The 25,591-nt window shown below is 43.2% G+C and overlaps 1 protein-coding gene and 1 long non-coding RNA gene across 2 annotated transcripts in view; one reads left to right on the top strand and one right to left on the bottom strand.

Annotated features, from left to right (window-relative positions):
- LOC134679553 (uncharacterized) overlaps window positions 1–25,591 on the top strand; it is a 41,901-nt gene that overhangs the window by 10,472 nt on the left and 5,838 nt on the right. Inside the window, exons 4-20 of the mRNA XM_063538509.1 lie at window positions 11,053–11,295; window positions 11,425–11,652; window positions 11,782–12,009; window positions 12,139–12,366; window positions 12,496–12,723; window positions 12,853–13,080; window positions 13,210–13,437; window positions 13,567–13,794; window positions 13,924–14,151; window positions 14,281–14,389; window positions 14,895–15,386; window positions 17,160–17,266; window positions 18,061–18,254; window positions 18,544–18,703; window positions 19,138–19,554; window positions 20,019–20,125; window positions 21,762–21,996. Coding sequence (XP_063394579.1) covers window positions 11,053–11,295; window positions 11,425–11,652; window positions 11,782–12,009; window positions 12,139–12,366; window positions 12,496–12,723; window positions 12,853–13,080; window positions 13,210–13,437; window positions 13,567–13,794; window positions 13,924–14,151; window positions 14,281–14,389; window positions 14,895–15,386; window positions 17,160–17,266; window positions 18,061–18,254; window positions 18,544–18,703; window positions 19,138–19,554; window positions 20,019–20,125; window positions 21,762–21,996 — 3,888 coding nt within the window. The remainder of the gene's footprint in view (window positions 1–11,052; window positions 11,296–11,424; window positions 11,653–11,781; window positions 12,010–12,138; window positions 12,367–12,495; window positions 12,724–12,852; window positions 13,081–13,209; window positions 13,438–13,566; window positions 13,795–13,923; window positions 14,152–14,280; window positions 14,390–14,894; window positions 15,387–17,159; window positions 17,267–18,060; window positions 18,255–18,543; window positions 18,704–19,137; window positions 19,555–20,018; window positions 20,126–21,761; window positions 21,997–25,591) is intronic.
- Window positions 885–2,812, bottom strand: LOC134679427 (uncharacterized). The gene is made up of 4 exons (XR_010100328.1): window positions 2,691–2,812; window positions 2,449–2,600; window positions 1,823–2,371; window positions 885–1,462 (listed from the first exon to the last, which is right to left on the bottom strand). It is a non-coding gene; the product is annotated as an uncharacterized LOC134679427 (long non-coding RNA).

The following is a 25,591-nucleotide window of genomic DNA, read 5'->3' as shown; positions in this document are numbered from 1 at the left end:
TAACATTACACAATTATTATGTGTTTTGTTACAGATTTCGTATGTAAAAATACATTAAGTTTTTGTATTATTAATGATACTTTATGTATATTTACATTGTATTTGGTAATATCACAGAAGTAATATGTGTTTTATTACAGATTTCGTATGTGAATTTACACAAAGTACATGTATTATTAATGATTTTTTTAAGTATTTTTCCTTTTTATTCGGGAATATTACCGAATTATTATGTATTTTGTTACAGATTTCGTCTGTAAAATTACACAAACTTTATTTATTATTAATGTTTTTTTAAGTATATTTACTTTTTATTCAGTAATATTACAAAATTATTGTGTTTTATTACAGTTTGCGTATGTGATTTTACCACAAACTTTATGTATTTTTAATGATTTTTAAGTATTTTTCCATTTTATTCGGTAATATTACTGATACAATTTATGTATTTTTACATAAGAAAACTGTGATTTTAAATATGGGCAAGGTAAAATTACTTGTTGTTTGTGTATTATTACCTGTAAAATTAGGTAATATTTCATGTTATTAGGGGATATTTTTCTGTAAAATTCAATACAAATTCTGTACATTTACGGTAATTCTCCGGATTTAGTTATTAACCATTCGTTAGTTTTTTTTCTTATGTATTTTAATTAATGCAGCCTGTCTGCAGACTGCATTTATTAAAGTACATAAGAAAACAAATACCAACTTGCTAATAGCAAAATCCTGAGAATTATCGATAGCATGTAAATGTACAAAATTTGTATTGAATTCTTTAGGAAATATCGCCTAATAACATGTAAAACGAACTAATTTTATCAGTCATAATATACAAACAACAAGCAATTTACAGTTTGGAGGTTATTTAATAAAAAACAAAATTACAAAGAAATAAATTTATTGAATTTCACACACTCAAATTATAGAGCACACGCGTATATACACGTCTACGTGCATATTATTATTATTTATTCTGTGACAGAGTACAAAAAGTAGAAGACATATACGACACTATAAATTATATCTTATGTACATAAGTACTTCTTATGAATTAGTCTTATAAAAGTTTCGGTTAATAAGGCCTATGTGAATCTAATGCGTGAAACCTATACCATTTCAAGTAACGAATTGTCTGAAAATGTTTGTTACTGACATTAATTATAGTTAGTTTTTTTAGCATTAGAAAGAACTTGCAAGAAGTTAAGCGATCTTGACATGTCTTTTAATTGAAAAACGCTTTTTAAAAATCAAAAACTATTACTTATGACTTCCTTCTTTAGGATTTATTTTAATAAAAATATACCTTTGTATAAATTCTAATGTGTTTTGACAGTCCACTGGATATTCCATATTCAAGTTGCAGTAAGCCGCCATCAATAGTTGTAACGACGTAGGCAGAATCTGTTTCGCTAACAATCGTTTTTTCTACCAGCAAGTAATATAATTATATTTTCATTATCTGTGGACAAAAAACATAATGGTTAAAACAGGTAATATAATAGGCCCCCAAATTTAATACTTCCTCCTCAAATAAGATAATTTATCGTATTACGTTAAGTGGCACTACTAGTGAGTAAGGGTACAAGTCTCGGGCAGCGCAGTTTTAAAAGGGTGTAAGTTCCATGCCCCTTTTACAACTAAGCTGCGCGACACTTGTACCCTTTTTCACTAGGGCCACAGGTTTATTCAATACATTTACGTTTTAACACTGTATGTTCCATATAGATTATATTATGATTAATTATAAATTATATGAAACATACAGTGTTATGCTTCGCAGGTAAGGCATTTTATCATTGTAATAATAATTAAGTCTCACCTAAAAATACAATGTTAGGCGCAGCTATTTCGGATAGCTCTGCAACTTGAACCCTGGTTAATGGTTCCTGGAAAAGAAAAAGTTAATAAGATTAGTAAATGGAACTACTATATTTAGGATGGTACCTCATCTGGAAGAAAATGGATTATGAATTATATCTTGGGTATTGCTCTCCCTCTATGTGACGGATGATCAAAATAGCGTGGGCCTATGTTGCACCAAACCTGAGTTCCACTAGGTACAGCCAGGGTTCAGCATCAGCTCTATCTTGTCAACTTCAAGCGTCAAATTTTTAAATTGACATCATACTGCAAAATAAATGTGGTTTGAGTCAGCACATTAATGCTTAACAGTAGGTATCCAATTATAGTCTATTCTACAATACACTACATTCTACAATTACACAAAAAATATTTCATTACGAAAAGTCAAATTAATTTAGATTTACTCACCTTTTTCAATGATATTTTTTAAAGTTGGGTCCATTATTGGAACAGCTTTCTTGATTGTTTGGTCTACTGACCAAATTTTAATAACGGGCATGTTTTACTGTAAGAGAATAACACAATTTATTAGTGTTGGTGACTATTTAAAAATTTAGATGTACTTAGCTAATAAATACTTACATTTTTTTAATGGCATACGACGAAAGCGGCTGCTCCAAGATTTTGTAGATCAGGTCTGATCCACCCTGGACGTGGACAGGACACGATATCAACTGGACTTTGTAAAGGACGTCGAGGAAACCGTTACAAAAAAGGTGAACCGCGAACCCTTTCTGGAAGTACATAACGTTTTGAGGTCTAATGCAGATTTCACTAGATATTCGATGCAAGAAAGTAAAGGTATATCTAATACTTATATTTACCTGTTTTCTTGTATGCTATCTCCAATTTATTTACACGTTTACACAAGTACTACGTTCTACGCACAGCGAGTGAGCGAGCGCCATTTTGATGTGAACTCATGAACTGCGCAGCGCACAGCGCAGCTACGGGGGGGGTGCGCCTGACTAGCGATCGCGTGATCCATGTAGCTCGCGCGCCATTGGCGCGCGTTATAATATTGATCCGTGATTGGGTGTGTGCTAGTGCCGCACAAAATTCGTCCAATCCGCGAGTGCTAACGGATATGAATTCATATTTGAAGATTTATAGTTTAGTTTTCGAAATTAATAATTAGGTACACAATTTTACCAATAATTGCTGACATTGGTACATATAAATAACATCGTAAGTTTTGTTGCTTCCAACTTTGATGCTGTAATTCACATTAAGGGGTTCCCTGGAGCCAATGAATGACCTATCTGAATCCCTTAGTTTTCTAATTTCTTTTTGGAGCTTATCATACGGTAAAGTTGAAAAGAATTTATGTACGAAATAGGTATCATTTGATATTTACCAATCGCTTTTCGGTGAAGAGGAAAACATGGTGAGGAAACCGGACTAATTCCAACAAGTTTCCTAGTTTCCCCTCTGGGTTAGAAGGTCAGATGGCAGTCGCTTCTGTAAAAACTAGTGCCTACGCCAATTCCCGGGATTAGTTGCCAAGCAGTTCCCAGGCTCCCATGAGCTGTGGCAAAAAGCTGGGATAGCGCGAGGAAGATTTATTATCATAGGGTAAAGTGCCCTATTACCAGCCACCTGCATTAATCGTTGAATAACTTTTATAATATGTCCAAAACTACACGGAATGTTTGTAAGTATACACGGTGTAATATGAGGAAACCGAATAGCTTTAACCACGCATTTCTGAGGTCAAAAGAAAGAAAAAATGTAAGATGAGTTTAGGTATACATCACCAAAAAAAAAATTTTTGTTGTTGTTTTGTTTTTTCAATTTCTTGAATGTACATGTACATAAAAATAAATGTTATTTGATGTTGATTGGTAAACTTTTCACTTAAAATTGATTTTTACATTTTTTTTTCGTAAAACCTACTTTTTGCAAAGCGTTACTTGTCACTTTTTGATATCTATCAAGAAGGATATTTTAGACTACGTCCCATAGCAGCAACATCACCATCAAAAAGGTCTTGGTCACTGTGTAACAATAAAAACTTGTTTTTTTTTAATTAATATTATCTCTGAAACTAGGCGAATTTCAAAAAAGTTTATAGGACATTTTTGTCTCTAAATATGGTCAGGAATACGCAGTTAAAATTATTCGGTTTAAAATATTTCGGTTTCCTCATGTTACACGGTGTATTTGTCCGCGATTATCTCGCGTTTAGCTGAACCGATTTTGATGTGGTTTTCACAAAAGTGTTTGTTACATTCGGGAGAAGGTATTAGTATACATAGAGCTGAGCTGATGCTGAACCCTGGCCGTACCTAGTGGAACCAGAAAAGACAAAACTGTGGAAAAATACAATTGGACAGCGCGGCAATGCCGCCAGCCTTCTTGGCACCCTGCCCAAAGGCACAGAGCTGGAGCCAGGTTTTTATTTATAATTTTAGTTTATATTGTAGTTAGTTGTAGCTTTATGTAGTTTTTAATTACATGTAGTTAATAATTTTTTGTAACATATTTGCTGTGACTTAATTTTTTCAGAGACGTCATGATCGATTACCTTTTTTCTAATTGGGGCATTTTACCCTATCCCATATTTACTTAAAAATTAATTGGGAGGAAAACTAACTTTTTATCCCGCCAGGTGGTGGTGGCGAATTAGCGACTTTACCTCGCTTTGACATAAAAACTGTCAAACCACATACATTTTTTGTAAGTTATTCTATTCTTGTAAAATTTTCTCAAAAATGCCTATGTCTGATATGAATATTTGACATATTTATTTTTAGAGACGTCAAAGACGAACCCAAATAAATAGGTACCTACCTAGATATGTATGTAGATTTCGTATTAAGTAACTAAGTATTTCTATCTTTACATACTATGAATGAATCTATTTATCTTTAAGTAGGTATTAGTAGTAACGATGTGGTGTGAGCACAAACCGATTTTGCCTAAAATTAATTAGGTAAGTACAGTCACCTGCAATAATATGTTACTCTTCGAAGGCCGCAATAATATGTGACACGCTCGTATGGCTCTACAGATAAGGTCGTGTCAGATATTTTTGCGGCCTTTGAAGAGTAACATATTATTGCAGGTGACTGTACCTACTTACTAAGTAAGTACCTAAGTACCTTCTTAATTTCGACCGCACGGGCGGCATTCTCAGCAGGTTAAAACTTGTTCACGGAATTGTATTAGGGTATTCCACCTGTCCAGTTTCTGTTTCTTTGTCCAATGTGTGTTTTGTCTTTTGACATTTTGCTTGAGAGAGAGAGTGAGATGCCATGACATTGGACAAACATATCATTGGACACATTACCGCACCGCACCAAGGTCATTGCGACGCACCCATAAGTAAGACCTTGACAACAACCTTGACAATGTCCTTGGTGCGGTGCGGTAATGTGTTAGCACTGTTAGCAGCTTTATGGTAACATTCCATTTCTAACCGCAGCTGCACTACCGGTACTGAACGCGTCGCTGTCATTGTCAATTTCCATAGTAAAATTGACAGTAATGCAGCTGCGGTTAGAAATGGAATGTTACCATTAGGCATTAAGTAGTTTGTGTTCTATTCTATGTATGTAGGTAAAGGATAACTCACGCTCACGTTAGACCGGGCCGCATCCGGGCCGGAGCTTCCGGCGCTTAGGTACGTTTCTATGACATGACAGGCGAACACGGGATGCATTCCATAGAAAACGATGCGCCGGAAGCTCCGGCCCGGGCACGGCCCGGTCTAACGTGAGTCACCCTTAATGGGTACTCGTATGTTACCAGATGAACTCGCGGGCAAGAGCTAGGAATTCATAAATGTGAAAAAAACCGGACAAGTGCGAGTGGGACTCGCCCACCGAGGGTTCCGTACTTTTTAGTACTTATTCTCTTTATTTATTTTTCTTCTTAAGTTAGGTTAATTATAATATGAATATAAAAGTAAAATATAAAAACACTTACAAAATAATAAAAAAAAGTTATAAACACACAGTACTTATTTATTGTTATCACTCACACTTAATAATGAGAGAGTGAGATGCACTGACATTGGACAAAGAAATTGAATGCAAATTTGACAGGTGGAATACCACCCTAAGGGCCCCTTGCACCATTCCACTAACCCGGGGTTAACCGGTTAAATCTGGAGTTACCTTGGTTACCAGTACAATTTGACACTAAGTTAGTTAAGTAGTAGTTTGGTATTTTTACTTTTATGCTGTTTAACTTGTTTGAAATAAAATAAATAAAAATGTAATGTAAAGACACACATTGAAATAGTAAATTTGCAGAAAATTAAAGAAATATTGGAAAATTTCATTGTATTGTTTTTAATTTTACTGGCATTTTTCTGAATATTACATAATAGATAAGTAAATTTACATAAAAAAAAATTCACGAAAGTAGGTAAAATCACGACACTTTTATGTAAAGTTCCCCGCGGTACGCGTGTTGTTTGCTGTTGGTGCTGTTGTTGATGTGTTGTTGTTGGTAATGTTGTTGTTGCTGTTGTAATTGTGTAGTAGTTTGTTTTCCAAAGGGAAAAAGAAATAAAGTTGTACTTTTGCTAGGACAAAAAGATCCGCTTGCGAGCACTTCATTCCTGCAGCTCGGCCTTCGGCCTCGCGTGTTTGGGAAATCGAAAAGGACGCTCCGGGCCTTCGGCCCTACGCGGAGCTCGGCCTTCGACCTTCGCTCTGCCGTGTCACGCCTAACTCCGTTAACTCGAGTTACATGAGTTACGAATAACCAGTCTAAATCGTCTTAAAAACCATTAAATATATATCTTCTATAAGAAAATTTTGAAAATCTTCATTATTTACTGAGAAAAGCATATGGCTAACTCATGTAACTTCATTTTTTTGCCGATGGCGTCAGGCACAACTTAAGTTGTATGACTGACACAACCAAAATATCAACATCGTTTCTTAAGTTACCGGAGTTAGGCATGACTGGCCGAGCGCTTGATTTATACGACAACAATATTCCTATAGTAATACGTGTCACGTCTGATCACGCGAATGTCATGTAACTTGACTTACATGACTTCGTGTGACCACTATAGTATGGAAGAGTTGATCATGCGGAAACATTTAATTCGAATAAAATGAAAACTATTCAATTATGCGAAACAAAAATTAAAGGGCCCAGTCTGTGACCATATTTCCTACATGTAGATTAGATAAAATAAAAAAATTACGACGAACCGTCAACGATAACAGCATTTGAATCTTTAAAACTTTAAACGTAATTATCTCGAAACTCGACTTTTAAAGTTACATGAGATGCGCGTGACACGGCAGCGCTGGGTTTCGAAGCTCAGCGCCGCGTTAAAAACTGCCAGGGTCCCTCTATGACATTTGGTCGAGCACCACCTAGGTCTGACCGTTTGGCCGGCCCGTCCAACATTTTTCTGACCGGAAGCGGTAGACCAAAAGTCGGAATTTTCTGGAGATCACGAGACCGCCCTCTATATGAAACTGTCAAAGTCTAACACACCACGAACCTCCTTCTGGGAGAACAATTGTGTCATCAGTCAGTCGTATTGCAGCTTTATATAATATAGAAAAATACGTAGATAATAAAATTATTTTTGTCCCTGACATTCCATGTAATTTTACAGATTTTATGTAAAAGTCCATTGTCTTAGTGATTACTATACAATACATATTGAATATGTAAAAAAAAACATATTCACGGCCTCCTTAGCCTATTAGTTGATAGTGACCCTGCCTATAAAGCAGGACGTCCCGGGTTTGCATCCTGGTCAGAGCATTTATTTGTGTGTCTATTATCACGTAATATATTTGTTCATCAGGAGTTATGGATGTTGCCTATGTATTCAAGAATGTATCGATTATACATTTATACCTAAAGTGCCCACAACACAATCCTTATTGAGCTTACTGTGGGACTAGGTTAATTTGTGTAAAATTGTCCTATATATTATTTATTTATTTTACCAGTAAATTTACAGAAAATATGTAGGTATACCATTAAGAAGATATTGGTAAATTTCATTATATTGTTTGTAATATTACTGACATGTTTCGGAATATTACATAAGACTTAAGTAAATTTACATAAAAATGTATTTTTCAAAAGAAATAATAAATTTGCGAGATTTTTATGTAAAATACCCGTTCCAATTGTTAAAAATCAAGTGTAGTATTACAGATATTTATGTAAACGGGCATTTCTTAGTGACTATTACATATGTATCGTGTAAAAAGACCCATTTGAACAGGAAGTTTACAGAAAATTTATAAAATTAAAAAAATGTTGGGAAATTTCATTATGTTTTTTGTAATTTTTCTGATATTTTTCGGAATATTACATAAGAAGTAAGTAAATTGTAATAAAAATGTGTTTCTCAATAAAAAATGGTAAAATTACGAGATTTTTATGTCAAATTCCCGATTTAATTGTTAAAAACACATTAAAAAAGTATTTGTCCCAAAAGTTCCATGTAATTTTACAGATTTTATGTAAACGTTCATCTCTTAGTAATTATTACATATTTATTATGTAAAAATACCATTTAAACAGTAATTTCTACAGAATATATATGTAAAATGAAGAAATGTTGGGAAACTTCATAATGTTTTTTGTGATTTTAATGACATTTTTTGGAATTTTACATAAGACGTGAGTAACTTTACACAAAAATGTAATTTTCACAAAATTAGGTAAAATTATGAGATTTTTATGTAAAATACCCATTTTAATTGATATAAACACATAAAAAAATGTATTTGTCCCAAACATTCCATGTAATTTTACAGATTTTATGTAAACTTCTATCTCTTAGTGATTATTATATATTTATTATGTAAAGCGACACATTTAAACAGTAAATTTACAGAAAATATGTAAAATTAAAGAATTTTTTGGAAATTTTATATTATTGTTTGTAATTTTCCTGACATTATTCCGAATATTACATTACACGTAAGTAAATTTACACAAATATGTAATTTGAAAAAAAATTTGTAAAATTACGAGATGTTTATGTAAAATTCTCTTTTTAATTGTTAAAAACACATAAAAAAAGTATTTGTCCCAAACATTCCATGTAATTTTACAGATGTTATGTAAACTTCCATCTCTTAGTGATTATTACATATATGTTATGTAAAAAGACCATTTAAACAGTAAATTGAACAGAATATATGTAAAATTAAAGAAATGTTGGGAAATTTCATAATGTTTTTTTGTAATTTTACTGATATCTTACGGAATATTACATAAGACGTAAGTCAATTTACATAAAAATGTATTTTTCACGAAAATAGGTAATATTGCGAGATTTCTAAGTAAAATTCCCTCTTCAATCGTAAAAAATACATACCAAAATGTATTTATCCCGAACATTCCATGTAATTTTACAGATTTTATGTAAATATTCATGGCTTAGTGATTATTACATAAATTTTATGTAAAACTACATAAAAATTATTGATTTTACCGAAAAAATGAAAAATTTACGAGAATTACGTAAAATGTCATATTTTTCCGTAAATTTCCCAGATTTTTCGGGAATTTTACAGGATTATGTAATTTTTTTGCATGTAAAATTACATAATTTTTAACAGTGTTGTAGTTTCTTGCTTACTCATCATAATTAACGTGTCTATTCATAATTAGCATGTTTTAGAGTTGTTTGGAACAAGAGACGATTTACTTGTAAAGACTGGTAAGTTACTCTCTAACCTTTTTAGGGTTCCGTAACCAAAGGGTAAAACGGGACCCTATTACTAAGACTTTGCTGTCCGTCCGTCCGTCCGTCCGTCCGTCTGTCACCAGGCTGTATCTCACGAACCGTGATAGCTAGACAGTTGAAATTTTCGCAGATGATGTATTTCTGTTGCCGCTATAACAACAAATACTAAAAACAGAATAAAATAAAGATTTAAATGGGGCTCCCATACAACAAACGTGATTTTTGACCAAAGTTAAGCAACGTCGTGAGTGGTCAGTACTTGGATGGGTGACCGTTTTTTTTTGCATTATGGTACGGAACCCTTCGTGCGCGAGTCCGACTCGCACTTGCCCGGTTTTTAACTTAGGTCAGGAGAGCATCATCATCATCATCATCAGTCCTATAGTAGGTATTTTTCAAGCAGGAAGGGTACGCTGACAGATGTCATATCAATACAATTTTGGCGAGATTTGACGTTTTTAGATTATAAATAATATGGAGATGTATCTTCAACTCCTCACATGTCACCCATTGAGTTTGAAAAATACTATAGGGCTCTATACAATTTTGCGAGGTTTGACGTTTTCTGTTTATAAATAGTACGGAGATGTGTCCTCACTTGTTACCGTACCCATTGGGCTGGAGAAATACTATAGGCTTTTTATAAGAATTAACAGTTTGTCTTGTTTATTTGTCTCTTTAGAATTTATTAAATTCAATTATATAATCTAGTTTTCGCTGGGTCATTTCATTTGGATTAATATTGCTTTGTGTTAAACATGTATAGTTATGTGGGTAATGTAGTTAAAATATACGAAAACGGTTATGTTGTTAAAGTTGTAGAAACTTTCAAATATCTTTGGGGCGTTGAGGAGGTATGTGTACCAAAATTGTGTATAGTATATGTATAGTACAACTTGATTCGTTAAAATATGTCAATATATTATTAAATTTTAAAACGGGACTTATTCGCGTAACGTCAATGTAGCTAATTTGGTCCACGAGTGTATATTTCTTTGATTTTTAATTGCAGGAAAAGAAATCATTTGTGACGTCCCACGGCAAAAGGTACCTTATGGCGGCTGGCGCTTACGTCGCATAACGTCGCAATAATATTTGAGCGGCGTTAATAATAGCGTAAGCGCCAACCGCCATAAGGTACCTTTATCCGTGGGACGTCACATTTTCTTTTGATTGCTGAAACTAAAAGCGATCGCCGCTTTGTCAACGAAATTATCAATGTCGTTCGAGAAAAACGCTAATGGACGGAATCGACATATTGATTTTCAAGTTTTACCTCCGACCTTTCGAGGACAGCATCGTCCCCGGTGGTCTCAGAGAAGACTGGCTAAAGTTGACACTAACATCTCGGGTAAAAGTGGTAAAAGTTTGGCCGAAAGCCAACATTAGCCCGGATGATTTGATTTTTATGCCGTAACCTGCCGAAAACATAATAATACTTCGGTCGGACACTACAATATATTTGTTAGTGACTGTGTGTGTACCCCTTGTTGTAGAGCGGGTACCCGGCGCCGTCCCCTACGCGCGGCGCCATCGAGTCCATCCGCGCGGCGCTGCGGCTCGCGCCCGCGCCGCCGCTGCCGCTGGAGCGGGAGCGGGAGCGCAGCCCGCAGCGCACAGGTAACCCGAGCCGTCCCCCGCGCGCGGCGCCATCGAGTCCATCCGCGCGGCGCTGCGGCTCGCGCCCGCGCCGCCGCTGCCGCTGGAGCGGGAGCGGGAGCGCAGCCCGCAGCGCACAGGTAACCCGAGCCGTCCCCCGCGCGCGGCGCCATCGAGTCCATCCGCGCGGCGCTGCGGCTCGCGCCCGCGCCGCCGCTGCCGCTGGAGCGGGAGCGGGAGCGCAGCCCGCAGCGCACAGGTAACCCGAGCCGTCCCCCGCGCGCGGCGCCATCGAGTCCATCCGCGCGGCGCTGCGGCTCGCGCCCGCGCCGCCGCTGCCGCTGGAGCGGGAGCGGGAGCGCAGCCCGCAGCGCACAGGTAACCCGAGCCGTCCCCCGCGCGCGGCGCCATCGAGTCCATCCGCGCGGCGCTGCGGCTCGCGCCCGCGCCGCCGCTGCCGCTGGAGCGGGAGCGGGAGCGCAGCCCGCAGCGCACAGGTAACCCGAGCCGTCCCCCGCGCGCGGCGCCATCGAGTCCATCCGCGCGGCGCTGCGGCTCGCGCCCGCGCCGCCGCTGCCGCTGGAGCGGGAGCGGGAGCGCAGCCCGCAGCGCACAGGTAACCCGAGCCGTCCCCCGCGCGCGGCGCCATCGAGTCCATCCGCGCGGCGCTGCGGCTCGCGCCCGCGCCGCCGCTGCCGCTGGAGCGGGAGCGGGAGCGCAGCCCGCAGCGCACAGGTAACCCGAGCCGTCCCCCGCGCGCGGCGCCATCGAGTCCATCCGCGCGGCGCTGCGGCTCGCGCCCGCGCCGCCGCTGCCGCTGGAGCGGGAGCGGGAGCGCAGCCCGCAGCGCACAGGTAACCCGAGCCGTCCCCCGCGCGCGGCGCCATCGAGTCCATCCGCGCGGCGCTGCGGCTCGCGCCCGCGCCGCCGCTGCCGCTGGAGCGGGAGCGGGAGCGCAGCCCGCAGCGCACAGGTAACCCGAGCCGTCCCCCGCGCGCGGCGCCATCGAGTCCATCCGCGCGGCGCTGCGGCTCGCGCCCGCGCCGCCGCTGCCGCTGGAGCGGGAGCGGGAGCGCAGCCCGCAGCGCACAGGTAACCCGAGCCGTCCCCCGCGCGCGGCGCCATCGAGTCCATCCGCGCGGCGCTGCGGCTCGCGCCCGCGCCGCCGCTGCCGCTGGAGCGGGAGCGGGAGCGCAGCCCGCAGCGCACAGGTAACCCGAGCCGTCCCCCGCGCGCGGCGCCATCGAGTCCATCCGCGCGGCGCTGCGGCTCGCGCCCGCGCCGCCGCTGCCGCTGGAGCGGGAGCGGGAGCGCAGCCCGCAGCGCACAGGTAACCCGAGCCGTCCCCCGCGCGCGGCGCCATCGAGTCCATCCGCGCGGCGCTGCGGCTCGCGCCCGCGCCGCCGCTGCCGCTGGAGCGGGAGCGGGAGCGCAGCCCGCAGCGCACAGGTAACCCGAGCCGTCCCCCGCGCGCGGCGCCATCGAGTCCATCCGCGCGGCGCTGCGGCTCGCGCCCGCGCCGCCGCTGCCGCTGGAGCGGGAGCGGGAGCGCAGCCCGCAGCGCACAGGTAACCCGAGCCGTCCCCCGCGCGCGGCGCCATCGAGTCCATCCGCGCGGCGCTGCGGCTCGCGCCCGCGCCGCCGCTGCCGCTGGAGCGGGAGCGGGAGCGCAGCCCGCAGCGCACAGGTAACCCGAGCCGTCCCCCGCGCGCGGCGCCATCGAGTCCATCCGCGCGGCGCTGCGGCTCGCGCCCGCGCCGCCGCTGCCGCTGGAGCGGGAGCGGGAGCGCAGCCCGCAGCGCACAGGTAACCCGAGCCGTCCCCCGCGCGCGGCGCCATCGAGTCCATCCGCGCGGCGCTGCGGCTCGCGCCCGCGCCGCCGCTGCCGCTGGAGCGGGAGCGGGAGCGCAGCCCGCAGCGCACAGGTAACCCGAGCCGTCCCCCGCGCGCGGCGCCATCGAGTCCATCCGCGCGGCGCTGCGGCTCGCGCCCGCGCCGCCGCTGCCGCTGGAGCGGGAGCGGGAGCGCAGCCCGCAGCGCACAGGTAACCCGAGCCGTCCCCCGCGCGCGGCGCCATCGAGTCCATCCGCGCGGCGCTGCGGCTCGCGCCCGCGCCGCCGCTGCCGCTGGAGCGGGAGCGGGAGCGCAGCCCGCAGCGCACAGGTAACCCGAGCCGTCCCCCGCGCGCGGCGCCATCGAGTCCATCCGCGCGGCGCTGCGGCTCGCGCCCGCGCCGCCGCTGCCGCTGGAGCGGGAGCGGGAGCGCAGCCCGCAGCGCACAGGTAACCCGAGCCGTCCCCCGCGCGCGGCGCCATCGAGTCCATCCGCGCGGCGCTGCGGCTCGCGCCCGCGCCGCCGCTGCCGCTGGAGCGGGAGCGGGAGCGCAGCCCGCAGCGCACAGGTAACCCGAGCCGTCCCCCGCGCGCGGCGCCATCGAGTCCATCCGCGCGGCGCTGCGGCTCGCGCCCGCGCCGCCGCTGCCGCTGGAGCGGGAGCGGGAGCGCAGCCCGCAGCGCACAGGTAACCCGAGCCGTCCCCCGCGCGCGGCGCCATCGAGTCCATCCGCGCGGCGCTGCGGCTCGCGCCCGCGCCGCCGCTGCCGCTGGAGCGGGAGCGGGAGCGCAGCCCGCAGCGCACAGGTAACCCGAGCCGTCCCCCGCGCGCGGCGCCATCGAGTCCATCCGCGCGGCGCTGCGGCTCGCGCCCGCGCCGCCGCTGCCGCTGGAGCGGGAGCGGGAGCGCAGCCCGCAGCGCACAGGTAACCCGAGCCGTCCCCCGCGCGCGGCGCCATCGAGTCCATCCGCGCGGCGCTGCGGCTCGCGCCCGCGCCGCCGCTGCCGCTGGAGCGGGAGCGGGAGCGCAGCCCGCAGCGCACAGGTAACCCGAGCCGTCCCCCGCGCGCGGCGCCATCGAGTCCATCCGCGCGGCGCTGCGGCTCGCGCCCGCGCCGCCGCTGCCGCTGGAGCGGGAGCGGGAGCGCAGCCCGCAGCGCACAGGTAACCCGAGCCGTCCCCCGCGCGCGGCGCCATCGAGTCCATCCGCGCGGCGCTGCGGCTCGCGCCCGCGCCGCCGCTGCCGCTGGAGCGGGAGCGGGAGCGCAGCCCGCAGCGCACAGGTAACCCGAGCCGTCCCCCGCGCGCGGCGCCATCGAGTCCATCCGCGCGGCGCTGCGGCTCGCGCCCGCGCCGCCGCTGCCGCTGGAGCGGGAGCGGGAGCGCAGCCCGCAGCGCACAGGTAACCCGAGCCGTCCCCCGCGCGCGGCGCCATCGAGTCCATCCGCGCGGCGCTGCGGCTCGCGCCCGCGCCGCCGCTGCCGCTGGAGCGGGAGCGGGAGCGCAGCCCGCGGCGCACAGGTAAGGCTTCCGGAAGACAGGTGTTTTGTGGACATTATAGTTATTGATCCGGAGATATACACTTAAATGTATGTCATACGCGAAATAAAAAAGGGATCGAGGCCTCCGGTACCATCGTCCCGCGTCTTCGGACGAGACGAAGCTTACGTGTATCACCTGTTGGCCGTTTCGGTTACATTATATTAAGTGGGCAGTAAGATTTCTAAAAAACTAAGTCAGTTTTAAGATTTACTACAAATACACAAATTTCAGCATTCCTCAGCATACCTACATTTAAAAGATTAAGTGGCTCCTACTAGTACAAAGTGACATGTTAACGCCTTATTTCTGTACCTACCACATTTCTAGCAAATACATTTCTATATATATTTCTACTTTGTTTTCAGACCAACCAGAGACCCGCGACGAAACAGACTTCGCATCGATCCCCCAAATCCCAATCTACGAAGCGGCCGTCGTCGAAATCAAGCCGCACTCCTCCACCGAATCCCTCAACTCCCTCGAGAGCCTCAACGACGACCTATACGACCAACTCTCCAAACTCACCGTACAAAATAAAAGCGCTGTCAAAAATAAGCTACCAGATTTGATTAATTTCGACGCGCCATCTAGCTCCCGCTTAGAGAACTACGTCCCAAAGCAATCAGAAACTTCGTCCTTAAATTCTACGCTTTCGAGTCGAAGTAACAGTCGAATGTCGTTGTACAGTAAGGCGTCCCTGTCTAACGTGGACAGTAAGACGAGGACGGAGGACAGTTATGTTTTCGAAGCCGGGTATTTGTTGAACATGGCGGCGCGGTGTGAGGATATGAGGGAGTATCGGAGGGCGTTTGATTTTTACAAGTCGGGGATCGAGAAGATGCTGGTCGGGGTTCAGAGTAAGTATTCATGATGTTTTTCATCACACTTGCTCGTAAAAGTTGTTATTACACACGTTGGCCACGCATTGGGTAAGATGAAAATCTAAGACCATTTCGTGCTTCGAATTTGACAGGTAAACGAGGTGGCGCTGTACAACTTCATACATTTTGTGGTACAGATGTAGTGCATAATTGTTTTCCATCGTATTTTCTCGGATCCGTTCGTATTTGTCATGCTACTTCCGTCAACCTCTGTACTTTTTGTACCGAGAGTCTGAGACTGAAATGGACACGTTCGTACTTTTCCGTGAAAATACGATGGAAAATAATTACGCACTACATCTGTACCTCTCTATCTCTATCAATTGTCTTTGGTGCAACCATCAAATTATCTTATCTTTAATTATTAATTGGCAATAATTGTTTAGATTAGATATGTAGGTACCTAATTATGACTACTTAGTTCGTAATAAGTTACGTCACCTTATAGTTCTGCGACAGTCTGCGACGTATTGGTTAAGATCAGGCTGTCCACCGGAGCATACAAGCTGTTTTTACAAATTAAACCTTCTAGCCCAGACATTACAGTAGCCATTTGAGTGAATTATTTACCCTTCACAGCTTATTTAAAATTAGCAGTGAATCAACTTTTATCGTAACTGATAAGAGTAATCCTTACTATCCATACAAACTCGCGGATAAGCGCTCGTGCTCATTACATCCATGTCACTCGATAGTGGAACACCATAAGTGATTAATAGATTATTTTCTAGTGACAACTTGTTAAAATGAATTTCCTGTTCTTGTGTGAATATGTGCAGGAGTGCAATTGTGAAAACTACGAGTTTGAAATAAGTAAGAGCTTAAAAATGGTGCAATAAAGAATACCTGTTCGTAAATTACCCATATTAGGGTTCCGTACCCAAAGGGTAAAACGGGACCCTATTACTAAGACTTCGCTGTCCGTCCGTCCGTCCGTCCGTCCGTCTGTCACCAGGCTGTATCTCACGAACCGTGATAGCTAGACAGTTGAAATTTTCACAGATGATGTATTTCTGTTGCCGCTATAACAACAAATACTAAAAACAGAATAAAATAAAGATTTAAATGGGGCTCCCATACAACAAACGTGATTTTTGACCAAAGTTAAGCAACGTCGGGAGTGGTCAGTACTTGGATGGGTGACCGTTTTCTTTTTGCTTTTTTTTTGTTTTTTTTTTGTATTATGGTACGGAACCCTTCGTGCGCGAGTCCGACTCGCACTTGCCCGGTTTTTTACTATGTATGTAGCAAAACAACACTTCTCATTCTTACTATAATTAATGCACGTTATTTATAACACTAACAACATACAGGTGTAGTGCATAATTATTTTACTTCGTATTTTCACGGAAACGCACGAATGTGTCCCGCTATTTCACTCAGTCTCGACAAAAGTACTGAGGTTGACTGAAGTGGCATGACAAATACGAACGTTTCCGAGGAAATACGATGGAAAACAACTATGCACTACATATGTACAAATTATTTTGTAACTTTATTATTGTTTTACTCAACTTGAACATACAAAAACAGGGACGCATTCAAAATATTTAACATTACAAGATCACTGTTTGTTTCTCTATCTAGCAAAAACACTTATCTTTTTACTTGTAGGTACTGTATCTTTGTAAATCGCATTTTCTATCGAAATTTTTAATAAGTTCTTTTATTTCCCTATCTTATCCGACCGCGCATTGCGGAGGAAGGTAATGTGTTAATTGAAACACGTATTGTTATGTATGTTTGCAGCGGACTCGGACCCGCAGCGGCGAGCCCTCATCAAGGAGAAGACCAACAAGTACCTCTCCTACGCCGAGGAGATCTACAAGAACCATCTCTGCGACGCTCATGAAAGCGTAAGTCATCCATTTCTCATCATCATCTCAGCCATAAGACGTCCACTGCTGAACATAGGACTCCCCCTTGGACCTCCATTCATACCGGTTGGAAGCGACCCGCATCCAGCTTCTTCCGGCGGCTTTAACAAGGTCGTCCGTCCATCTTGTGGGTGGGATCCATTTCTCATTTCCGAGTAAATTTTTCGAGTCGAGATATTTTGTCACTTAAATAAGAACTCTATGCACGTCACATATAGTTCTAATTTCAAAAACCTATTTGCGCGACTTATCGGGTTTCACCGCCCATCCCTCGATATGTTAAACAAATGCATATGTACTGTCCCTAATTGACTTTCCCAATTTTTGAGACATGGCCGAATTCTATGGACGTATCGAAAATTCGGGAAATTTCTTCTTCCTACAAACTCTCTCCTTTCGGTGGTTAGATTTTAAGGAATATACAATAGCGCATTATTTTATCCATAGCTTTGTAGATTCCGTCAACTCTCACTAACAAAACTTCCGTGACCGTCGGTCCGTGGACGTTTTGCTAATAAATTACACTGATGCCATTAAAACAAGCTATACTCTGTATCTTTAGGTATTTAAATAAAAGTAAACTAAATCAACCAAATCAATCAAAACATTGCATGATCAAATAATGTAGTTAAAGTCGGGTCGTTCAGTGACTGGTCCAGGCGGTTTTGTATTTGGTATTATAACTACCTAAAAATGTACAAATTGTTTACTTTTTTTAATACCTAAAGATACAGACTATAGTATACTTCATTCGTTTTTTTTTATCTCTTCAGCTGATACCAGAGCCGGAGCCCACACCCCTGCACTGTCCGGTACCATTATCCATGCTGCGCCGCCCGTACGAAGATTTAGCACTGTACCGGGTGCTAGCCGTAGTGGCTGACACCATGATGCTAGTTCTGCACAAGGCCGAACAGGCCTGCTACGCTATGAAGGTACGTCACACCAACGCCCACACCCCTGCACTGTCCGGTGCCGTTTTCCATGCTGCGCCACCCGTACGAAGAGCTAGCACTGTACCGGGTGCTAGCCGTAGTGGCTGATACCATGATGCTAGTCCTACACAAGGCCGAACAGGCCTGCTACGCTATGAAGGTACGTCACACCAACGCCCACACCCCTGCACTGTCCGGTGCCGTTGTCCATGCTGCGCCGCCCGTACGAAGAGCTAGCACTGTACCGGGTGCTAGCCGTAGTGGCTGACACCATGATGCTAGTCCTATCCAAAGGCCGAACAGGCCTGCTACGCTATGAAGGTACGTCACACCAACGCCCATACCCTTGCACTGTCCGGTGCCGTTGTCCATGCTGCGCCGCCCGTACGAAGAGCTAGCACTGTACCGGGTGCTATCCGTAGTGGCTGACACCATGATGCTAGTCCTACACAAGGCCGAACAGGCCTGCTACGCTATGAAGGTACGTCACACCAACGCCCATACCCTTGCACTGTCCGGTGCCGTTGTCCATGCTGCGCCGCCCGTACGAAGAGCTAGCACTGTACCGGGTGCTAGCCGTAGTGGCTGACACCATGATGCTAGTCCTATCCAAAGGCCGAACAGGCCTGCTACGCTATGAAGGTACGTCACACCAACGCCGACACCCCTGCACTGTCCGGTGCCGTTGTCCATGCTGCGCCGCCCGTACGAAGAACTAGAAGCACTGTACCGGGTGCTAAAAAAAGGCATTTTTCTACGTTTACAATTGTACCTGTTTTATTTACAAGTCTCATTTACCTACCTAGGTATTGACAATAAACAATGCCTTTGATGTTAGGTTTTATCAAAAAATTACATTCTCATGAAGAAAACCTCACAACAAGTTAATTGTTTTATCATATTTTGTTTTTTCAGGTGATCCAAAAAATCCCCAACAACCTAACAGAATTCGACGAATACTTCCTCCAGCGAACCAACGAGACCCGCCAACCCGTCCTACCCACCAGCATACCATACATGGTTCCGCTCCACGCCTACATCGAAACCAACTCCCTCATCTTCCTCATACTCACTTACGCGCCGGGCGAAAAATTACTAGACTATATTAAAAACTATGCTAAGTCTATACCAAGTACGCCAGCGAGAGAAGTTAACTTGGAGAATGTGTTCAGTGAACCGATGAAGAAAGTCGAGGAGGTTAAGGAGGGGGATGAGGTTGAGGAGCTGGTGAAGAATTCGCAGACGCTGCTGAAGAATGTGGACAGAGCGCTGCGTGAGGAGGAGGAGGTGAAGGAGGAGAATGGGAGAGAGGAGTCGCCTACGCATTTTAGAGTGAGTAAAATATATAATTAACACAACAGACGGATCATAAATAAAGATAAGTAAAGAAAGAATGATAACTCCATACAGGCTACTGATAATTCCACTATTTGACGATAGATGTCGATTACGAAATAACTCGCGTTTTGGTAAGAAACTAAACTTGATGTATGGAGTTACTTTCTTTACTTATGTTAGTCTATGGCCGGATAGAATACGATATGATGAATTGAGAGATACACCATTGGCGATCGCTTTCGTAAAAGCTAGTGCCTACGTCAATTCTTAGGATTAGTTGTCAAGCGGACCCCAGGTTTCCATGAGCCGTGGCAAAATGCCAGGATAACGCGAGGAAGAATCTTCTTCCTTGTGAGGTACACCATGCCGCAAAACTGCATGACCACTTTATGAATGAATTCATTAATGTGTCCATGCAATGTTGCAGCTTTCTGTAGGTAATATACGATATATTCCAGTTGACGCCGATGCCCCGGTGCGTACTCCCGCCGTCGGCCGTGCGGAGCTGGGCCGCGCAAATACTCACTGCGTTAGAGAGTTTGCACAACGCTGGAGTTATCTGCAGGTAAATCGCTTTCTTACACTGCTTCTATTGTTTGGTAGAGGCACAGGGCGGACACGCCATACATCGAAAATCATTTGCGTTTATATGTGTGCACGGCACGTCTGTACACGCGTCATTGTGTGAGTAAGTGGCTTAGGGCTGACTCGTGCGGCGCGCGGGGAAGGCGAAGCCGAGGTTTGCCGAGGCCGGCCGAAGGACACGACGAGCGGCCCGCTGCGTTGCATAATTCGACCGAAATACGTAAAAAAACAAAATATAGGTTTATGTTTAACAAAATATAGGTTTATGTTTTATTTCGCTCCAATTGTTGAATTGGCTTTGTCAGTTTATAGTCCTGCACGTACTTGGACTTTCAACACGCCATTATTAAATGTACCTTATTGTTGATGCCTATTGATTATTTTATATAACATTTTAAGAAATAATTATGTAAATTATTTCTTAAATTCTTAAAATTAAATTAAAAATTAAACGCGAATGTCCCGCGACCAACAAGTTCTTTTTTGTGAAAAGAGTGTTAAACTAAAAATAAAACATTTACGAGAAATATCTGTGTAGAAGGTCTAGTTACCTTAGGTACTTTAAATATTAAATGTTGGCTTAACATTCACAAATTCAACGAACGGGTTTTATTTTAATTCATATGATATTATTATTTTTACGATAAAGTATAGCCTTATTTACTGATACATATTTCGTCTCTTTGGAAAACTATATTATCATTTCTACAATAAGTAGGTATCCGTACTACCCGTACATCGCACAATACACCGGCATTTTGAACGTTGCGTCATCGCGTCGCGGCGTCGCTAGCCGAACTGAGCGTACGTCAGGAGTCCGTCAGAACTCAGTCGCGGGGCGAGGTAATCCGAGTCGGGGCGGGGCGGTGCGTGTCCGTTCTGTATGATAATACTATTACTTATTCTGTGGTAGAGGCAAAAAGAATAGATAGTATAGAGGGGTCCTGTCATAGTAAATGTTGTAGTCACTGTAAATTTACTGCCATCTATCGACACACGACTATAACTCAAAATAAACACGTATAAAATTATCAAAAAATTAATATATATGGATAAATGATTTAATTATTTTTATATCATTTTGACCCATGTTCATTCACTGATATCGATGTGTTAAAATTGTTAAATATGAAACAGTGTTTTCATGCCATCTAGCCGAGAATAGGCCAAAGGTGTGTGCGCCATCTATGCGAGAATGACTTTTTCTTGATCTCCGAGGCACGTTTTTTTCTTAGACTTTATTCATCTTATACGAAGTTACATTATGTCTTAGCTATAGGGATCGTGCGTGATGGAGGGTCTGCCATCTTGTGGCTTGAATCGGAAACATATGTGCACGTGTACATTACCAAAGCAAGTGCTACCATCTACCGTTCTCGTCGGTACGTTTACTTGTGCATAGTAGGTTTTGCCATTTTGTGGGCTACATCGGAAGCGTAAACGACACATTTACGCCTCGCGACAAAAATCTGACGGCTCCTATGTTGCCCGCTATAGTTCATGCACGGGGCCTATAGGCATGTAACGTGTAATTTGGTAGTTTGTACATTGCTAGGTCGACTGGACTAAAAAATGATTTTAATTATATGTAATTGAACATTATATTTTAATTCCAGAGACCTGAACCCGTCAAACATTCTCCTAGGGGACGGTGGACAAGTGATCCTCACCTACTTCGCGGGCTACCCGCCAGACGTGTCCCTCCCACAACGATCACTGTCCATGTCGTCGGGTCGGATAGACCTATTCGTCGCACCTGAATTGTATAACGTCTGTGCGGAAATTGGGGACGAGAGATTGTGCGATTTCTGGAGTTTTGGGGTCATTATGTATGAGCTGCTGTGTGGAGTGGTAAGTTTATTATTCTATAACTTACAATATAATAATTCTAACATACGTCGGATCGTCCACTAGACGTGTCCCTCCCACAACGATCACTGTTCATATCGTCGGGTCGAATAGTTCGTGGCCCCGGAGTTGTATGATGTATAGCTGATGAAAGGATATGTGACTTCTGGAGCTTTGGGGTCATTATGTATGACCTCTTATGTGGAATGGTGAGTAAATTACTATGACTTACAATATTTACCCAGTGTGATCCTCCACAGCCGGACCACCTCGTCCGATTGCGCTCAGTTTTTAATGGCGAAATGTACCTCTAATGTACTTCATGTACCTCGTCGGAAATTGAACGTACCTCTGTAGTTTGGCAGATATATGCGTTTAAAAGGGGTCCGGCTGGGGAGTAAAATCTGCAGCCGGACCACGCCTGGATCCGATCATATCTGTTATTTTGAGATATAATTTAAATATCAGATGAATGTACCTGTTACGTACCTCCGAAGAAATCGTTTTTTTTATTTAAAAAATGGTCTCATAAATGAATTTTCATACATTTCATTTTTTGAGTATACGCGTAAGCGCCTGTCAAAAAATAATAGCAACATAGTAGAAAACAAATGTATTCAATTCGGGCAAGTCGTCTAACGTGTCAACTAGATACAAATGTGGGTGGTTATAGGGAGTGTTTTAAACCGACACGAGTTGCGAATTACCTTTTCGCACGTGTATTGTACAACGTTTTACAGTACACAGTTGAAATTCGCAGAGATGTTGCCGCTATAACAACATATACTAAAAAATAATAAAATAAATATTAACGTGGGGCTCCCATGCAACAAACGTGATTTACTTTGCCTCTTATTGTGCGTAATTTATAAATAAATATTAAGTATACGGACATTCTTATAGTAGACCGGCCAGCGAAAGAAAAGTGTTCTAGAAATCGATTTCCGCTCATGTCGTCCGGGATATGGGTGAATATGGTATCAATGCATTCAGTGTAATGCCTTGAACCCAAATATATGAGATGACAAGCGCGAAAGTGGTGGGGATAACTGCTGTGACGTCATAAAGTCGGCAGTATAAATATATAACGTACTGTAACATTTTCAATACTTGGTCTAACAAATTATTAGAAAACGTTCAAAAATTTCACAAACCACAGTTGACTTCGAACTGCTATAAATTGAAAATGGCTGAATGGATTAGTCCAAAATACATACTAAATGACTGTGAATATCCTTTACATAATGTTAAAAAATGATTAACCAGATATATCAAAAAATAAGAAAAGTATATCAAGTTGGAAAAAAAGTGTAGGTCTCACAGTGTTTTATAGAAGCCAAAAAAGTGACATCCTTATTTTATTGCAAATTACTGAAGTTTAGATCATTACAAATGCGAGACTAAAATTCCCGCGTGTCCAATTTGCGTAGTTTTTGTGTAATATTTTTTTGAAAATCGTGTTTTAGGCACCCGGATATAACGAAAAACTTAAAAATAATTGCAAATCGTTTTATGAACTTTCCGTTGTTTAGTATTATTGGATAAACCGTTTGAAGACGCAAATTTAGAGGCAATTGTGACATCTCTAGGTATATTGGTTACAAAGATATTAATGAATTTATTGTTTTTGGTTTTTATTTTTTTTTCTTCCATGTTCCGCCGTAGTAGGAGCCCATATTTGTATGACAGCTTCATTTATACGTCTTCTATCTACACTATTTTTTACAAGACCTAATTCCGTGGAAGATTGAATTTAAAGCCAATTAAAATTTTCGGTCAGGGCTGCCACTACCAATATCCGGGTTCAGCCGGATATAATATTAACGCTGTATACACAGTATAGCACTTTTATGAGTGGTAAAAACAAACTTTAATATGTTAATAAAAACCTACACATATGAAATAATAAGTTTTTTTAAGATTTAGTAATTTATTAGCTATAGATAACTTACAAATTCTTCCTCTTTATAATTAGGGTAGATAATATTTACATTTTGGTCGTTAGCTGTATGACAGTCAACTACAAAGAGACGTATACACTTTTGGACCTCATTACCATGCAGTAAGGTGAAACACTGCTGTATATATCTGTTTTTAGTCGGGTCATCATTTTCTACTTCGAGGCTCTCTGCCCCATCTTGCACCTCGTAATAACTGTCGTCTGGACAGAACTCGGATGTTGGTGTTGGGGTTTCCTCCTGAGATTCCTGTGCCTGTGGTGATTGCGGTGCTTTCAATAAAGCTACTGCGGCAGATGGTAGGGGACGTTTTTTAATATATTTTATTCTCTTTGACATCTGTTGTTCGGAAATTACTGGATCTGATGAGACTAGTGCTCTGTGAAACAAATCAGACATTGTTTTTATCCTATCCGATTTCCGAGTATGGTGTTGTCGATCGTGACGCCAATATTTGTTCCGTGACTCTACTGCTTGCTCGGAAAGCATACCAACTGGAACAGACGAGTTTCGAATGATTGCAGCGCCATGGGCCAAAATTTTATGTATGGTGACTGTCATAGGACACCATTTGTAAGTATTGACATATTTTTGGACTAGTTCTTTACAAAAATTGCCAAACTTCTCTGCGTCTATTGGAAGACCACTCGACAATACAACTAGAACTGTGTGGGGATCGTCCAGAAGCCACTTCTCTAAGCCAAGGATGTTTGCAAATGCTTCACGATGTTTGTCAGACAAAACTGTTCTCGCGGTATTGCCGTCATTAGTAGTGCCACTATTGAAACGTACTGCCCTAAATTTAAATTCCAATTATTAAATGTTTAAAAATTAAATTAAATAAAGTTAGGGTCAAGTACGAGTTGGAGTTGCACATTGAGGACCCGTGTCATCGTACACTGTATGACATGGTAAAATTTTTTTAGACCCTTCGTGTGCGAACCCGACTCTCACTTGCCTGATAGGTACTTACTAAATCAGTTCTCGAAGCAGTGGGATCACATTTTCTTCCATATGAAGTCGAAACCAGATATCCCCAAGAAAATGGCGTATAAATAAAAATACCGAAGTGCCAACCCTAGCGGCCGGATATAGTGTTTCGATGATTACTTGAATGTTTCACGGAATTAGGTCTTGTAAAAAATAGGGTGGATAGAAGACATATAAATGAAGCTGTCATACAAATATGGGCTCCTAATACTACGGCGGAATATGGAAGAAAAAAAATGAAAACCAAAAACATTAAATTCATTAATATCTTTATAACCAATATACCTAGAGAAGTCACAATTGCCACTAAATTTGCGTCTTTGAATGGTTTATCCAATAGCACTAAACAACGGAAAGTTTACAAAATAATTTGCAAATTATTAACGTTTTTCGTAAAATCCGGGGGCCTAAAACACGATCTTCAAAAATTTATTACACAAAAACTATGCAAATGACTGAAATGAAATGAAAAAGACTACTAACTAAACTCGTGTCGGTTTAAAACACTCCCTATAACCACCCACATTTGTATCTAGTTGACACGTTAGACGACTTGCCCGAATTGAATACATTTGTTTTCTACTATGTTGCTATTATTTTTTGACAGGCGCTTACGCGTATACTAAAAAAATGAAATGTATGAAAATTCA

The sequence above is a fragment of the Cydia fagiglandana genome, chromosome 2 (genome assembly GCF_963556715.1).
Source record: "Cydia fagiglandana chromosome 2, ilCydFagi1.1, whole genome shotgun sequence".
Classification (NCBI taxonomy): domain Eukaryota; kingdom Metazoa; phylum Arthropoda; class Insecta; order Lepidoptera; family Tortricidae; genus Cydia; species Cydia fagiglandana.
The sequence above is the reverse complement of the archived record's forward strand: the minus strand, read 5'-3'. Positions and strand labels throughout refer to the sequence as shown.